This window comes from Carassius auratus, chromosome 2 (genome assembly GCF_003368295.1).
Source record: "Carassius auratus strain Wakin chromosome 2, ASM336829v1, whole genome shotgun sequence".
Taxonomy (NCBI): domain Eukaryota; kingdom Metazoa; phylum Chordata; class Actinopteri; order Cypriniformes; family Cyprinidae; genus Carassius; species Carassius auratus.
Genome location: NC_039244.1, coordinates 26,282,406 through 26,299,548, shown reverse-complemented (window position 1 = coordinate 26,299,548; position 17,143 = coordinate 26,282,406). Strand labels below are relative to the sequence as shown.

Sequence of the window (17,143 nt, the reverse complement as noted above, 5' to 3'; positions counted from 1 at the left end):
CCTGGCTGAAAACTACCAGTACCTTTTATTTATTTATTTATTTTACAGTGCACATGAAAATACTTTTTTTATGTTATGTTTAATTCAATGTCTTAAATGCGTTTATTTGTAATTAAGTGTGAAATTTACAAGCAGTTTTGGATTGATTCAGTGTACCCATTTTTCAATGACAAAAAAAAAAATAAATTAAAAAAAAAAAAAATTCTCTCAGTTTAAGACTCTAATGCATGATGGGTACTTTAGCTTAGCTGAAAATGCAACAATAACAACTGATTGGCTTAATTTAGCATCCTGCTAACATTCTTATAAGAGAACAATCACATTCATCCTTCATATTGTCTGTCCTGTGCTCTCCCTCTTCTTGAACTCTTCATCTCCAAAGGTGGCTGTTACATTGATTTGAGGTCAAACTGACAAAAGATGAACCGTGGAACTACAAGCCTCACAGTCCCCTAAAGTAATAACATAAAAAATAAAAATACTCAATAGGTACAGTGTGTTCTGAGACAGAATCTTCTCACATGTTTCTGTGCTGTGAAAACATAGTGTGTCAAGCAGTGCACGCGTTTGCTGTGTTATTGTGTGCACTTATTTATAGTCACATCACAATCAAGTTCAGGAGTATGACGCAAGTCTCTCAACAGTTTGAAAGGTAGACCCACGAGCCAAAAGAACATAAAAGAACATAAAGGTCATATTGTCTCTATAAATGAAAAAGTTTTTGAAGAGAATGCCTGAAATATCAAAAGCAACATCAGTAAGGCAAACTAGGAGTTCGTCTTGTTAGGAAACAGCCCATTAAAATGCTAACTGAAGGCAAAGACAGCAACAAGACAGCACAGGTTTGAAAATGAAATTATATAGGGTTAATAAACAAATCTAGAACTACCCCCCCCCCTAAACAAATAAATAAAATAAAAATAATAATAATGGTTTGTACTGATGTCCATCATGATGAAAAAATGAAAGTCACATGAGGAATCATATTTGAAGTGGCCTGTCCATAAAACATTTCCAGCTCTCAGTCAGTATGCTTTTGTAAAATGTGATTTGTATGAAGGTTGTATTAATGTTGTATGAAGGTTCACTCCCATAACCTAACCCTAAACCTTTAACCTTTAGTACAGTGGAAGAAAATTTTATGAATGAGATCATATGAATTCATAAGAATTTATACTCGTAGTTTATACTCGTAAGTGTTAAGTGTTAAGAACACTGATTCTTGAACATTTTGATTACTACAGTGCAGTGTAATTGGATCATATAAAGGCATATGACTGAAACTGTGTACAAATTCATAAGAATTAACAGTCATTCTCTGTGCATATGGTCATATACACAAAGATAAAGCAAAATCATGAGAGGAAGACCCAAACACTAAAAAAATGTTTAAAACATTAAATAACATAAAATGTAATGCAAAACATCCAAGTATATTATTGTTGGAAAAAAAAAGAAAACTATGTAAATAAATTCTAATCATATATGATGTGTCACACAGCAATTCTGCACTGTAAAAAAAAAAAAAATATATATATATATATATATATATATATATATATATATATATATATATATATATATATTTATATATATATATATATATATATATATATATATATATATATATATAATTTTTTTTTTTTTTACAGTGCAGAATTGCTGTGTGATATATATAATTTTATTTTTTATCATTTTTTTTTATTCAATTTTATTGAAAAAGTAGAGGAAAATAGCCAAACCAAAAAGAAACAAGAAAACACAATGTACGGTAACATTCATAAAAGTGTACACAATGGAGAGCGAGCATGTAAGTGGGGCTAGTGCCATCTAGTGGTTGCTAATTTCTATGGCTCATGTTTGACACTTATGAAGTGTTTCCACTGTTGTGTGCCATATGCATCAGACGTTTAGGGTCGTCTGAGGCTGAGACTAGTGTGTGTGTGGCTTGGCCAAGGCTAAAAGGGCGGAACAAAAGTCTTAAAACTCAAATAGAATCGACTCAGAAGAGACGTGAATGAATGCACGCGTGTCACCAGATCCACGTGTCCATGGATTCCTTTTTGCATGAGCAATTTATGATACATTAATGCAGAACATTTTTATTCACAAACATGTCTGTATATGTACAAATCTCTGCAAAAACATTTAATCCCGAATTCCACAGACTCAAATTGTAAGGCATTAGTTTGTGGTTAGTAACATACATGTATAAAATGTATGCAGTACATGGATAATTCTGCGTGCATCTATTAATAATTTTGAGTCTTATTTCATCCCATACTTTCCCAACTCTACCCCTAAGCCTACCTCACAGAAAATTGTATGCATTTTTCTAAATACTTAGGGTGCTTTCACATCTCTAGTTTGGTTAATTTGGTCCGAACCAAGGGCAAACAATTATACATTGTACCATTTTTCAGCTTTTTTTGTTCCTTTTCACACCACACTGATTGTTTTGGTCCGTACCAATTTAAACAAACCAAAATGCAGTCACATGACAACATCCACATCACTCATTGGTCATGACGTATTTCCTAAACTGCTTTTCGGTTGGTCAGAATTTACGTGCAGGAAAATTCCAACATAAGAGGAAAAGCCAGAAAACAACATGGAGACAACACAACCATGGAGAGACGACTGCGCAGGCTGGTTTTGTCCCTGGCCATTATCTATTATATTGTTTGTATACACCACAATATGCAAACAATAGATTTCTATAATGAAGCGCGGATGCGGCTTGAAAACACAGTCTAATGCACTGCAAACGGCCCGCTCTTAACTTCAAGCGGAGGTGTGCATTAATTCTTCATAACTCTGACATGCTCATGATCATCAGACCACATTTCGATTTGGTTTTTAGATTAACCTAAACTCAAAAATAGCTCATACACATGGACTACTTTGATGATGTTTTCCTTACCTTTCTGGACATGGACAGTATACCGTACACACAGCTTCAATGGAGGGACAGAAAGCTCTCGGACTGAATCTAAAATATCTTAATCTGTATTCCGAAGATGAACGGAGGTCTTACTTGTTTGGAACGACATTAATGACATAATTTCCTTTTTGGGTGACTAACCCTTTAAAGACTTGTTTAACAGACTTTCGGAATGTAATTGGTCGGACGACCGTAAATGGCTTGTTTTATTGTTTTATGTTTTTGGTGTCATGCTATCAGTCTTCTATGTTTTTTCCTGTGTTTTAGATTTTATGCTTCTTGTGTACAGAATATAGGGCCATTTCTATTGTTTTGATAAATAAATAAAATTTTGCTTTGTAAATAAAATTGAGTTAAGTCGAGTTCAGCAGTTTATTAGTCTACATTGTAAACACTGGGACTGCTCAAACAGTCTTTTGGTTTGTCTGTCAGTTTGTCTATGAGTTATATTACATGCATTTTAAATCCTAACTTCTAATTTAAGCCACAGTGCATGACAGTATCTATCTTTTTTTTTTTTTTTTTTTTTTTTTTTTTTACCACAAGATGTCAGCACTTAACAAGCGTTTCCAAAGTCCGGTATATTTCACAGCCTGACAGTATAGCTTCATAGTATACACATACACGCGAAATTACGAATGCTACTACACTGAAGGTTGGCGAATGAATATGAATGAACTCATGCAGACTTCCTATCGGGAACGTTTTCCTCATGAATAAGACTTTGGTCGCGCTAATATTGCTTGACGACCTTCCAATGGCGAAGGCTTGGCTGATGAATATTAATAGACAAGCCTTCGCCATAGTAAGACCCATAAATTCACAATAAGAGACAGTCTGCGCCAACGGGGACATATGGGATATTTATCATCATGCTGGAAATCCAGACTTTGCGCACTAAGTCACCAAACGCCTTCTGAACCCTCTGCTCGGCTGTGAAACAAACAAAAGATCATATTTTACTGTAAATGATGCTGAACGCCTCTGCGGAGGAGCATCTCTGCCTTTGCCTTTGGACATTTTCAGGTCTGCCGTCATCTTTCGGTGAGAAATCTCTCAGAAGTCAGTGCAGCCAAGAGGCTTCAGCATGATTTAAGTAAATAAAGGTATCGGACGATATTTCCATATCATACAACGATGCTGGAGAAGAGTAAATATAATTTGGTAGACGACTCAGTGGATCAGAGGATTCCTGCTGATAATGATGGGCAGGTCCAGCATGGGCTCACATTCGAGGTGAAGGTAAATATTACAAAACAATTTAAAAAATATTAATTGTGTACTACTTCATTAGTATACTTTATACCATGTAATTGAATTATGAGTACTATAACGTAATTATCTTGTTGAAGGGATTTTAAAAACCCATTGTCATTGTAATTATTTTTCTAATTTGTAATATTTACATGAACAGTGTTGTGTAAGGTTTTACCATTAAGTGGCTTACTGTACATCACCTGTTGCACTGGCATGCATGCAAACCATTTACTTTTTCCCTTATGTTAATTGTTTAACCTCTTCTGTCACAGTTTATCGGGAGCCTGGATATCATGCGACCCAAAAGCAGGATTGAAATATTGGTCGCTATGAGACGTATACGGGTAAGGGTTCCTGAATTTGAAAGGTGAAGTATAGGACAAACTTCATAAAGATGCCGACTGTTGACCTTTTTGAAAGAATGATGTATAAATGGCATATCTTGCACACAAATAACTGATTCAAAATGTTTTACAATAATGATATTGCTGGTATGTAGCATATGTTTTATGCATTATAATATTATATATTGATACTTAAATAGCATGATAATAATAATTTATCATCATCAATAATGCACAGTAATATTATTGACTATATATATATATATATATATATATATATATATATATGTTACAGAAACAACAAGAACAACAATAATTAACTGAAATAACTGAAAAAAATAATATATCAGAATGTTTTTATAATTGTTTGCATTCAAGCTGCATAAACTACAACATCTTGTGTAAAACCAGATGGCCTTTTCTCCAGAATTATTTGAAAATCACCCAAAGAGGATCCTAAACTTCAGGCGAGACCATCTAAGAGTACATACATATTCACAAGCTCAATGAACTATATATTGATTTGTGACATAGGCTAGAAGTAGCGCAAAACCTTAAATATATCTTCTTGATTTTGCATTATAACATGTCTTTGCAACCATGTAACATAATTCTTAAGAGTTTTTCAAAGCTCTTAATGATTACAAATTTTGCTCTGAAGAACTGGTCCTGATAGAGCATCATCATGCATTCACACTCTGAATTTAGGAAGAATCCCATTTAGTAGGTAGGGTAGGTTCATGTGTTGGAAGTTGTTTATTCAAATAATGTGGTACCAGTGTAAAGACTATTCGCCCGTGTCTTCTTTTTTCTCAAGGATCCAGTATTTATGTCATTGCACCAGTGTGCTGGCAGCAGCAGCACATTTTAGCTTAATCGACTTTGCTCCATCAAATAGAATCTATTTGAGCAATGTTTAGACTTATTTGCTCAAGATTTCTCTTCAGGCAACTTTTCTTGCTGATAAATCAATTGATAAAGTCATTAGTATTTCATAGCACTCAGGTTTTTAGCTATCACCCTCTGTTGTACAGTATGTATTCTGAGAAGATTTGACAGCAAACAGAGTAACAAGTTTCTTAAAAAATAGCTTGACTTGCTAGTGGTCCATGTTAGCACTAATCAAAGCTTCAGATGAAAGAGCTTTCTCTAAACCCAGCCACACTTCAGTATGCCTCATGCGTCTAAATTATTAAATTCATAATAATCCCACCCTTGTGGAGTTGCTGTTTATTTCCTAGTCTTTGATTCATGCAGTCTGCAAATTCCTTATCAGTGCAAGTTTTTCAAGTTTCCAAGAATATGTTTGATGTGGGATATACGTTATAATCCATATTTTTCTTACTTAATTGTTAATTTATACTGTACATAATGTGGTGACTCCAATTAGTTCTAACCAGATGACTTCATTTGTGTTTCATATGTTGATTTAGCAAAAAATAAAAGATAAAACATGACCACTTGTTTGGGCCAAAAATGACCCGTTTAAGCCTCAGAGTAAAAAAAAAACTCTTTTTTTTTTCTTTTTTTTCTTTTTTTTTTTATAGTACTTTCCTATTTTATACATGAATATGGTTTTCACTGGAGCCTCTCATAAGTATCTTCGTTGGAAATGAAATGACTATATCGCCACCTACTGTATAGTGGTGGTACTGTAGATACACTAATGCTACCAGATAAGAACAGTGTGACCTGAACATAGAAGGAATATATAAAGAGTCTGAGATAGTTTTTTGTATTGATGTATTTATATTTAAATATTAATATTTAATATTTAAAATATTTATTATTTATAATATATAAAAAAAAAAATTAAGTGTAAGGTTCATGTTATGATTCATGTTTTAAATTATTAAATTCATAATTGTTTGTATAATTTTCAGTATGAGTTTAAAAGTAAGAACATCAAGAAGAAGAAAGTCAACCTTATCGTGTCAGTGGATGGTGTCAAGGTGGTTTTGCGAAAAAAGAAAAAGGTGAGGTGTTTTGTCCTTGCAATTTTATAATAACAGTTTCTGATGTTGTGCAATTAATTTTGTATACTGTATATGCAATTGATAATAAACATAGTTCTTGACTAAAAATGTGATAAATATGTGTTAGATATATGACTATAGTTGGGATGAAAGCCAAATGACCTTGGCCCAGGACCCCATTTTCAGGTAATTCAGCCACATTGAAAGTTGATTTCTAATTTTGCTTGTGACTGGAGTGTCATGGCCTGTGGGGGTTTGATGACATTTATTATTGTGCACGCACACGTCACATCAAAATCAATCGGCTCCGTGAGCTGCAACAATAAAACTGAATATCTTTGAAATCCCCATAGCAACAGCTAGTCTCCACTGTACATAAATGTCTCAGGTCATGCATGTAACCATGGTTTATTAGTAACATCATCAGTATTAACTAATGTCAGTACACATTATGTTTGTTATATTTAAACAATGTCCAATACCAACATGATCGTTCTGAAATGGATACATTTTTAGAATTTAGCTTGACATTATTGTGATATTTACTGTTGTATTTCATAACTTGTTTTAAATTTTTAAATTTTTACATTTTTAAATCTTTTCTTTTATGTATTTCTGCAATGCTTTATGACGTCAAAGGGACCAAGTCAGTAAAGAAAGTGCTGGCCTTGTTGTTGTCATGTCATTTTAAGGTCAATTACTGCAGCTCATTAGTCATTTTTTATTTTTATTTTTTTTCAGAATATTTTATGTCTCGCATGACTCACAGGACCTGAAGATATTTAGTTACATAGCTCGAGACAACAAAAACAATGTGTTCCACTGCAATGTCTTCAAATCAAAGAGGAAGGTAAGCATCACCATAACACAGGAAATCCACCAGACATTTGATCAAATTTGCACAAATATGTTAATAATATTGATTAATTGCCCAGGAATGGAAATGGATAAATGGGACATCTCGGCAGTGGATTCATTCAGCTGGAGATAATTAATTATTTAGCTGTCCTATTAATTATCATTTGATTTGAAGTAACAGAGTTGAACACTAAGAATGCCCTGCTGGCCCAGGACCAATGTAAGAGAGTTTTGGACCATAAGATGGAACAGTCACTAGCACAAATGGATCAGTGTCTTGCGTTATATATAGATTACCATATTATACAAACTGTTTTTTTTTTTTTTTTGGCTTTCTGACCCCAAGATTCAGCTACTCTCTGCAATTCTCCAGCTGTGATTCTTGGAGAGTCTTTGGCCTCTCAAACACTCCTCCCCGATGTGCATTAAGATGATATAGACACACGTCCTCTTCCAGACAGATTTGTAACATATTTAGTTGATTGAAACTTCTTAATTATTGCCCTGATGGTGGAAATGGGGCTTTTCAATGTTTTAGCTATTTTCTTACAGCCACTATCTACTTTGTGAAACTTACCAATCTTCTACTGCACATCAGAACTATATTCTTTGGTTTTACTCCATGTGATGAATGATTAAGGGAATTTGACCTTTGTGTTCCTCATATTTATAATCCCGTGGAACAGGAAGCAATGGCTGGATAATTTAATGTTCATAATCACCCTAGTGTGCAATTTTTTTTTTTGTATTTTTTTTATAATATGAATAGGAATATACTTAAGAGATAGGAATATACTTCAATTGTTTTACTTCAATGAAATAAATTGACAATGAAAACCCCATTTAATCAAATATATATATTTTTTCTAGCAAATATTAAAAACTGCTTAAAGAAATTATATATTTTCTTCCGCTAAATCAACACAAAATTTTAATCAGCTTTGATATTAATAATCTAACTACTATTTTATGACAATTCTTAGTAATTGTCTTGTGGGCTATTTTTGACCTGCGACAGGTTAGCTGTTTTCTACAGAAAAAGAAACTGATGTCGGAATAAGCTGCTTGATATGAGTTATTTTGGCTTGGGTTTTGTTCACAGCACAAGGGCCCATCTGAAATGAACTAACCCATCACTTTGACAGCACCACTGTAATATGGAATTGACTTATGTATGTAATGTTCTTCCTCCCTGTCTCACCCACTCCTCTTTTCCTTATATCTCTCATTCATTTTAATGAATCCCTTTTCCTCTCTGGAAGGGGAATTAATTCTTCTGTCTCTCCCAGTACAGCTTTTTTGTCCTATATCAAATGAAAATCTACAGTCATTAGATTTAGATGCATGTGGGAAAGCATGACGTGTTCAATAAATCCTGGTTGCTTAAAGATGTACCGTCTGTGTCTCAGAGCCAAGCCATGAGGATAGTGCAGACCGTGGGTCAGGCGTTTGAAGTGTGCCATAAACAGAGTCTAGACAATGCTGACGGTAAGAAAACACTGACCTTCATTTTATCAGATGTGAACCACATTTCATCTCAAGTTTCAATGCTTGGCATTTAATAGGTGGCGAATTAATATAATTAAAATCAATCTTCATCATCATCGTTATAACAGTTTAATTTCAACTTAGATTTTTCTTTTTGTATAAGAAAATATGGTCTGTGCACAGAAAAATAAATGATACTTTGGACCATCTTAAAAATAATTTGTTTCAGCCAAACTTATTAGCTTTTCTCAGATAATATTGATTTGATATTAATAAGAAATGTGTATTGTCCCAAAGACAAAAACATTCTCACAAAGTAAAATGTTTATTTCATTATAAAAAGAAAACTATAATGAATCAGTATTTGTTTTATACTTCAGATAAAATGTTAAACCATAAAAATGTTGTTATTCATTGTTTAGACCATGATTTTCAGATGATTGGATGATCAATACAAAAAATAAACTTTAAAATAGAATTTAAGGCAATTAAGGGGCCAAACACAACAGAGGTAAAATGAAAAGCTAAGAAGCTGTCCAACTCTGCCACTGGAGAGCTAACTTTCTGTAGACTTTAGTTCCAACCCTGCTTCAATAGACCTGTCTGTAACGAAAGGTGTAGTTGACCCAAAAATGAAAATGTTCTGCTTACCCCCAGGGCATCCAAGGTGTAGGTGACTTTGTTTCTTAAGTAGAACACAAATGTAGATTTTTAACTCAAACCGTTGCAGTCTGTCAGTCCTATAATGTCAGTGGATGCAATAAAACATAAGCAAACAAAACCAAATTAAAACCTGCGGTTCGTGATGATACATTGATGTGTAAAGACACAAAACGATCATTCTCTGCAAGAAACCTCTGATTTTCACTGCAATGTCTAAACCATTCTGAGCGGGTTAAAGCTGAACTCTGCAGTATTCTAACTCTCCAGGAGCAGGGTCCCTGCAAGACTAAGGTGGCCATATGCGCCGTTCATAAGGCACACATCCCGGACAGGATTTTAATATTGCCTAAAACATCCAAAGCAGTTTGACCAATAACATGCAGGTATTGTACATAATCGACCAATCGTGGGGCTGCGTGTGAGAAGGTGAGATCCAGAGGGAACGTCAAAGCGATGCAAATATGCGCACGTCTTTGTCCGTTCGATTGACTTGAAGCGTCGCTGCACACAAATCAAAAAAATAAATACAAATTGCCACAATGCCTCAAGTCAAACGAACGAACAAACATGTAAAATTGATTCGAAAGAAAGCATAAGGAGCTTTCTGCTCTTTATAGCTCTCATGAATATTACATATTGATCAACCTGCAAAGTGCAAATAGCCAAAACCTGGATATTTTAGGCTTTATTAAAATGAACGGCGCATATGGCCACCCTATGCAAGACATTTTTTTCACTACAAAACTTAAAATGGCCAATGCCCAAAAAGGCTGATATAGGAACATTTTATATAGTTTGATTCAGTATCTCGTTCTGTTCAGAAATGTAATTTTTAAAATATCTTTTGACCACTAGGTGGCTGTTCTGAAACTACTCATGTGCCCTCAGGTCATGCTTGGTATATCCCGTACCAAGTTTGGTCAGAATCCAAGGATTGCAATGATATATCCTCATGTCCTCAAATTTCATCAATTTTGTTAACATGCTTTATAAGAACAGTTTGGTCTATCGGAAATTTTTGTTAACTTTTTGCCAGCATTGTCTGAAGATGTTTTGGTGAAACCATCTGAGTTCAAAAAAGTAAAAAGGGCAAAATGCAAAATTGCTAAAATATTGACCCATAGAAAAAAAGAAAATCAGAGAAAATTAACATAAAATAATTTTGTAACGACTCAAAAGATATATCCAGAAATTTGAGTGGAAATTTGGCCTATTGGTGGCACTAGAGAGTTTGAGATAGAGACTCCAAATTTGCTAAGGTTAATATTGAGACTGTTCTATATCTGTGTACCAAATTTGATAACTTTCCCACAAGCAGTTCTATGAGCTGCCATATACTTCCAGAGTGAAGAAGAAGAAAACTTAAAAGATACAATAGGAATCTAAGCAATTTCTGTGCTTTGACCCATAAATATATAGCCTTTTTTTCACATTGCGGAGATATGCTTTATGACAATAAATTTGTCATGCTTGATGATGTCAAAATAGCTATATAGATCTATCTAAACATATTTTATACAATTATTTAGTCCTATGATTGTTTTTTGAAAGGTTCTGTGTAAAGTACTGTATTTCTTTGATTGGGACTAATATAAGTTGTTAAAGGGTTAGTTCAGCCAGAAATGACAATTAGCCCATAAATTACTAACCTTGAAGTCATCCTTGGTGTATATGACTTTCTTCTTTCATACGAATCCAGTCAGAGTTATCAAAAAAAATTGTCTTTGATCTTTCAAACTCAGTGGCCCATGAGAAGTTTAATAGAAAGCAGTGTTGTAATGTAATAAAGTAAAAATACTTTGTTACAGTACTTAAGTATTTTTGGGAGTATCTGCACTTTACCTGAGTTTTTAAATTTTAGGCAACTTTTACTTTTACTCCACTAAATTTCCTAATTAAAAATGTATAATTTTACTCTGATACATTTCCCATAAGTATATTTGTTACTACAAAATAATCAGAAGAACACAGACTGCAGGAAAGCAGTTTGACAAATCAGTGGTATGGCATTTGCAATTTAGACTCGTAAAAACACTTTTGCTCATGTGCAAACAAGTGCGCGTCGCACACATCCGTGGATGATTTAACTTTTCCACTCAAGTCAAGGCCGATATACAGCATCGTCTGTAATGATATAGTAAGTGTTCTTGTAATGATGTGCAATCTGATGTTATCAAGTAGTCCATATCACCGAATCATACACAGAGTGAACGCACATTGATTTATCAGTCTATTACTCAATACACATTTTATACACAAAGAGTAACGTTTTTCTGCAGATGCAGAATATATTACATAATTAATAATAATTTTATACAAGTTCAGTTAGACATAATATTGATTGTTTTTGCCCAGTTTTACCAAAGAAAGTAGTTCCAAACATATTACAAGACTGTTTTTCGTCTCTGAGCAATGGACGGTGTTTACTTATTGAATGAATCAGCTGTTTGAATAAATCGGTTGAATCTCAATGACTCACTCATTAACATTCACTTGCTGTCACCTACTAGTGGTTTTAATTTCACATTTCGGATATTTTTTTTCTTCCCATGTTTTCAATTATTTCAAATATCAGTATTCAACGTTTTATGTTAAAAACAAATCATTAAGCCTATTTATGCACCTGTAACTGCAGTTTAAATGAATCCATGTCCCCTCTGAGATACTGTATATAAACTGTTGGCTAAATGCTATTTCAGATGCAGATTCCAGAAATGTAGCGAATCGATGTGTATTTTATCCATATTCAAAATGTATGTAAACAAAGCAGTTACAGGGTAATGATGTATGAGGTCAGCGTTGTGCACGCAACGGTGAGTCTCATGAAAACCAACGTTTGTTAACACGAGCAAAGGAACATCCCAGGTCATGTATGTAACCTTGGTTTCCTTTTAGTCGGTCACGTTCGACGTTACGAATGGGATCTCGCCCGAGAGCCCAATCACCTTCGAGTGGTACAAAACGAGCCAATGGTACACAAAGTACCTTGGTCTGTGGAATTTGCATCGCGAGCTCCGCCCCGCAGAGCGGGTATATAAGGAGCAACGCGAGCAACTCGCATTCAAGCTTTCGCTTCGGAGCCGAGCACATCGCTTGCTGCAATCACCGGAGTGTTTACAAGCAAGAGCTGGTGTTGGCGTGACGGCGCGATTCAGCGGTTCGTCTGGGTTTCCTGCGACAGCTCCCGCGTTCCCCTGACCGCTTCAACACCTCTAAAAGAGACAAATTTCTCTCACAAAAGAGAGACGGGCCGATTTGCGTCTTTTTAAAGATGTCATTTCACCCGTGTGTTTCTGGGTGCGGTCGATATATCGCTCCTCGTGACGGTCACGATCGATGTGTCACGTGTCTGGGCTTCCAGCACGCTGAGACTGCGTTCGTGCCACACCCCGTTCTAGCTCTTCTTCTCGTAAGAGAGCTACTTCGGCTGGTGGCCAGGGTGATCTGAGGGTTCCCAATTCCTTTGAGGAAGGACCTTCTTTCACGGAGACGGGGCACCCTCTGTCACCCACGTCCCGATCTGTGGAACCTACATGTGTGGGTTCTGGACGGGTCACAGAAGGTTTAGGTACCTTGCCACCACAGGTGGTAGCTACCATCACTTCAGCTAGAGCCATGTCCACCAGACATGCCTATGCTTTGAAGTGGAACCTCTTCGTCACTTGGTGTTCTTCACGGCGTGAGGACCCCTGGAAATGCCCGGTTGGGTCAGTGCTTTCCTTTCTTCAGGAGGGGTTGGAACGAAGGCTGTCTCCTTCCACCCTCAAGGTCTATGTGGCTGCCATTTCGGCTCACCATGACCCCGTTGAAGGTAAGTCTCTTGGAAGGCACGATCTGATCATCAGGTTCCTGAGAGGAGCAAGGAGGCTCAATCCGCCTCGCCCTCAGCAAGTCCCCTCTTGGAACCTCGCAGTGGTTCTATCAGCACTGCAGAGAGCTCCCTTTGAACCCTTGCTCTCAGTAGAGCTAAAGTTTTTATCTTTGAAAACTGCGCTCCTGACAGCTTTGGCTTCGGTGAAGAGGGTCGGGGACCTGCAGGCATTTTCAGTTGACGAAGCGTGCCTGGAATTCGGGCCGGCTAACTCTCATGTTATCTTGAGACCCCGGCCTGGGTACGTGCCCAAAGTTCCCACCACTCCTTTTAGGGATCAGGTGGTGAACTTGCAAGCGCTGCCCCTGGAGGAGGCAGACCCAGCCCTGGCACTGCTCTGTCCAGTACGTGCGCTCCGCACCTACGTGGACAGAACTCGGTGCCTTAGGACCTCAGACCAGCTCTTTGTCTGTTACGGAGGCCAGCAGAAGGGAAGGCTGTCTCCAAGCAGAGGTTATCCCACTGGATAGTGGATGCTATTGTCCTGGCTTATCAGGCTCGAGACCTGCCATGCCCCCTAGGGGTGAGAGCTCACTCAACTAGGAGCGTAGCTTCCTCCTGGGTGCTGGCGCATGGCGCCTCACTAGCAGACATCTGTAGAGCTGCGGGCTGGGCGACACCTAACACATTTGCGAGATTTTATAATCTCCGTGTAGAGCCCGTGTCCTCCCGGGTACTCGCCCCTTCGGGCCAGTAAGGACCTGCTCGGTGTCAATCCGCTTGCTGCGCCATTCCACTCCGCGGACTGGATGCGTGCGCTATTCCCCTCAGGTGAGTTCCTCAGTCAGAACCCTGGGTTCCTCCAGCACTGTTGATGTCCAACACTTGCGTACATGCCCTTTGGTCAGCCATGTGTGGGACTAGGTGCCTCCATGTGTCCTGATTCCCCTTCCGGGTAATCCCACGTGTGTATGTCCACAGTAAGTCTCTCCGCAGCATGTGTCTTTCCCTTGGCAAGCCCCTTGCCAGCTCTGTCGTTGAAACTTCCACCCTGCGGGCTGGGTACCTCAGAGTTCTTACGTATCACCACCTTGGTAGATACCTGCTTTCTGTAAGTCCTCCCACGGGCAGGCAGCCTACTAGCATACGTCCAGCTGGAATATGCTACCCAGTGTATTCTGTGCGAGCTATAGGCCCTCACTCGTGCTGGCCTCACGACAGGGTGCTATCACTCACACGGGTCGCTGGAAGACAGCCATGTGGCGTTTTGTAAGGGACCCCATTCGTAAAGTTGATCGTGACTGACTGAAAGGGAACGTCTTGGTTACGTACCCTTGCCACATCGCTGTTCCGCTGAATGGCCGGGTCACTGGCTCGGCTCCTCAGCGAAGACTTGAATGCGAGTTGCTCGCGTTGCTCCTTATATACCCGCTCTGCGGGGCGGAGCTCGCGATGCAAATTCCGCAGACCAAGGTACTTTGTGTACCATTGGCTCGTTTTGTACCACTCGAAGGTGATTGGGCTCTCGGGCGAGATCCCATTCGTAACGTCTCCATTCCCTCCTTCAGGGAACGAGGGTTACATACGTAACCAAGACGTTCCCCAAAGGGAACGAGACGCTGCATCCGAAAATACTTTGGGAACGCCCTTCAGCGTGACCAACTCTGAATAACATGTGTTAGGCAGGTGACATAGTGACGAGGAAGCTATAGAAGCACGTGAGGTGGAACGAGCGTCAGCTTCTTGGAATGAAGCAAACTCTGGCAGGGAGGCTGGAAGTATGGCCTTGAGACGCAGCATCTCGTTCCCTTCGAGGAACCTTGGTTACATACATTACCTGGTACGTTCCCCTTCAGGAACACAAGCTGCACCCAAAAATGCTTTGGGAATGAGAATGCCCACGCCACAAGACTTGCAAGTTCCTGCCTAGTGTGTATACAAGAAGCACAGCTAAGGCAAGAGACTAGAAGAGCTGGGAGTGGCTCGCAGATCTAAATCATAAAATCTGACAATTGTGAGGGGTGTGGACCATCCAGTTGCATTGCAGATGTCCTGCATGGACACACCTGACAAGAAGGCCTTGGAGGCCGCCATACTGCGGGTTGAGTCAGCCTTGACTCCCAATGGTGAGGGGAGAACAGAGGACTCATATGCAAGAGTAATTGCATCCACTATCCACCGACTGAGGGTCTGTTTTGTGGCTGGAAGACCCCTCTTATGCCGTGTTTCCACCGAAAATACCTGGAACATTTGTACCAGGAACTTTTTTTCACAGGAACTATTTTTTTTCCCCCAGACATGTTGCTTTCTGCGTTTCCACCGCGGTGTAAAGTACCGGGAAGATTAGGCAAATAGACTGGTGACGTAGGTCTGCACGTGTTTCTCAATACAAAGTATGCTGATTTTGGACGTGCATCCTCGGTAGTGCAATGTACTTAGTACTTAGTTCAGGTAAATGTACTTAGTTCAGGTAAATGGGTATATACAGTCATTACAATGAAACTAGATATTATATAAATTTGCCTTTTTTATTTTCATTTTAACATATAGATAAATTGAATACAGACCAAAGATAACCTGTTAGATTTACCCAAAACGAATTATATGTTATGTTTAACCACTAAAGAGACATCAGAGCCATCAGCACACATAAGAAGGTCTAGCCGAGGTGAGGCTGCTCTCAGCGGATACATGAGGACTGAGATCCCGCTGATCGCGGAATCAAGTCTCCGAGATCGGCGAAACACATTTTTAAATAAGCGCTGTCTTTATAAATAAACCACAGATTTGAGTTTTAAACAACTACATTCTCACCTGAAATACTTTTAAAATTACATTTCATGACACAATAACAGCAATATTTTGAAAATGATCCGAATAAATGGTGGTTGAACCCAACCAATGCTGTGTGAACTGAACCAATCAGGATGTTTAGCACCCAAGTCCCGCCCCCAAAGTTCTGGAACTTTGAAAAAGTACTACCTTGCCAGCAGGGACTTTCTGAGGGGCATTTTTTTTACCCGGAACTTTATTTAGTTCCTTGTTCCTGCAGTGGAAACACACCGAGTACAAGGCCAAAGTCCCTAGTTCCTGGGTAAAGTTCCTGGGAAAGGAACGCGGCATTAGGGGGACCAGGATTAGGAGTTGGTCCACCTTTCTCCACATGCCAGCTCTGTGGATGTATGCGTTCAGTGATTTCACTGAATTCATACAGTTTAGCTTCTGCTGGTCTGGCTTCTTGAAGGGAGAAGGACTGAAGGCCTGCAGTACGATAGGCTGTGGGGCAACTGAGGGAACCTTTGGGACATACCCCGCTCGAGGGTAGAGAAACACTTTGGCCATGCCGGGTGAGAGGGCCTGAAGATCCCCAACACTCTTTTTAAAGAAGTGATAGCTAGAAGAAAGGCAGTTTAAATCGGGAGATAGCGATCAGCGATTTCTACAATAGGCTTGAAAGGAAGCTTACAAAGAGCTTTTAGCACCAAAGCCAGGTCCCACATCGGGACACGAGATCGTACCGGAGGCCTCAGCGCACAGCAGAGGAAACGTATAACTAGGGAGTGTCTGCGCACTGACTGGCCACCGAGAGGGGCACGGTAGGCTGCAATGGCCGCCAAGTAGTCCTTCAGGGTGGAGTGAGTCAACCCTGTGGAGAAACAGGGCTGCAGGAATTCCAATACTGTACCAACTGGGCCGTTAACTGGGTCAAAGTGGTGATCTCTGCACTGAGAAGTAAAAAGTTTCCACTTCAAGTCATACAGTTTCCTTGTTGAGGGAGCTCTGGATTGGAGGATGGTCTCAA

The 17,143-nt window shown here is 38.6% G+C and overlaps 1 protein-coding gene across 1 annotated transcript in view; it reads left to right on the top strand.

Moving 5' to 3' along the window:
- The first annotated feature begins 3,671 nt into the window (after positions 1-3,671).
- Positions 3,672-17,143, top strand: part of LOC113038543 (carboxyl-terminal PDZ ligand of neuronal nitric oxide synthase protein-like) — a 36,868-nt gene continuing 23,396 nt past the window's right edge. The window contains exons 1-6 of the mRNA XM_026196057.1: positions 3,672-4,186; positions 4,474-4,545; positions 6,429-6,521; positions 6,649-6,707; positions 7,263-7,371; positions 8,789-8,867. Coding sequence (XP_026051842.1) covers positions 4,082-4,186; positions 4,474-4,545; positions 6,429-6,521; positions 6,649-6,707; positions 7,263-7,371; positions 8,789-8,867 — 517 coding nt within the window. The 5' untranslated portion in view covers positions 3,672-4,081. The remainder of the gene's footprint in view (positions 4,187-4,473; positions 4,546-6,428; positions 6,522-6,648; positions 6,708-7,262; positions 7,372-8,788; positions 8,868-17,143) is intronic.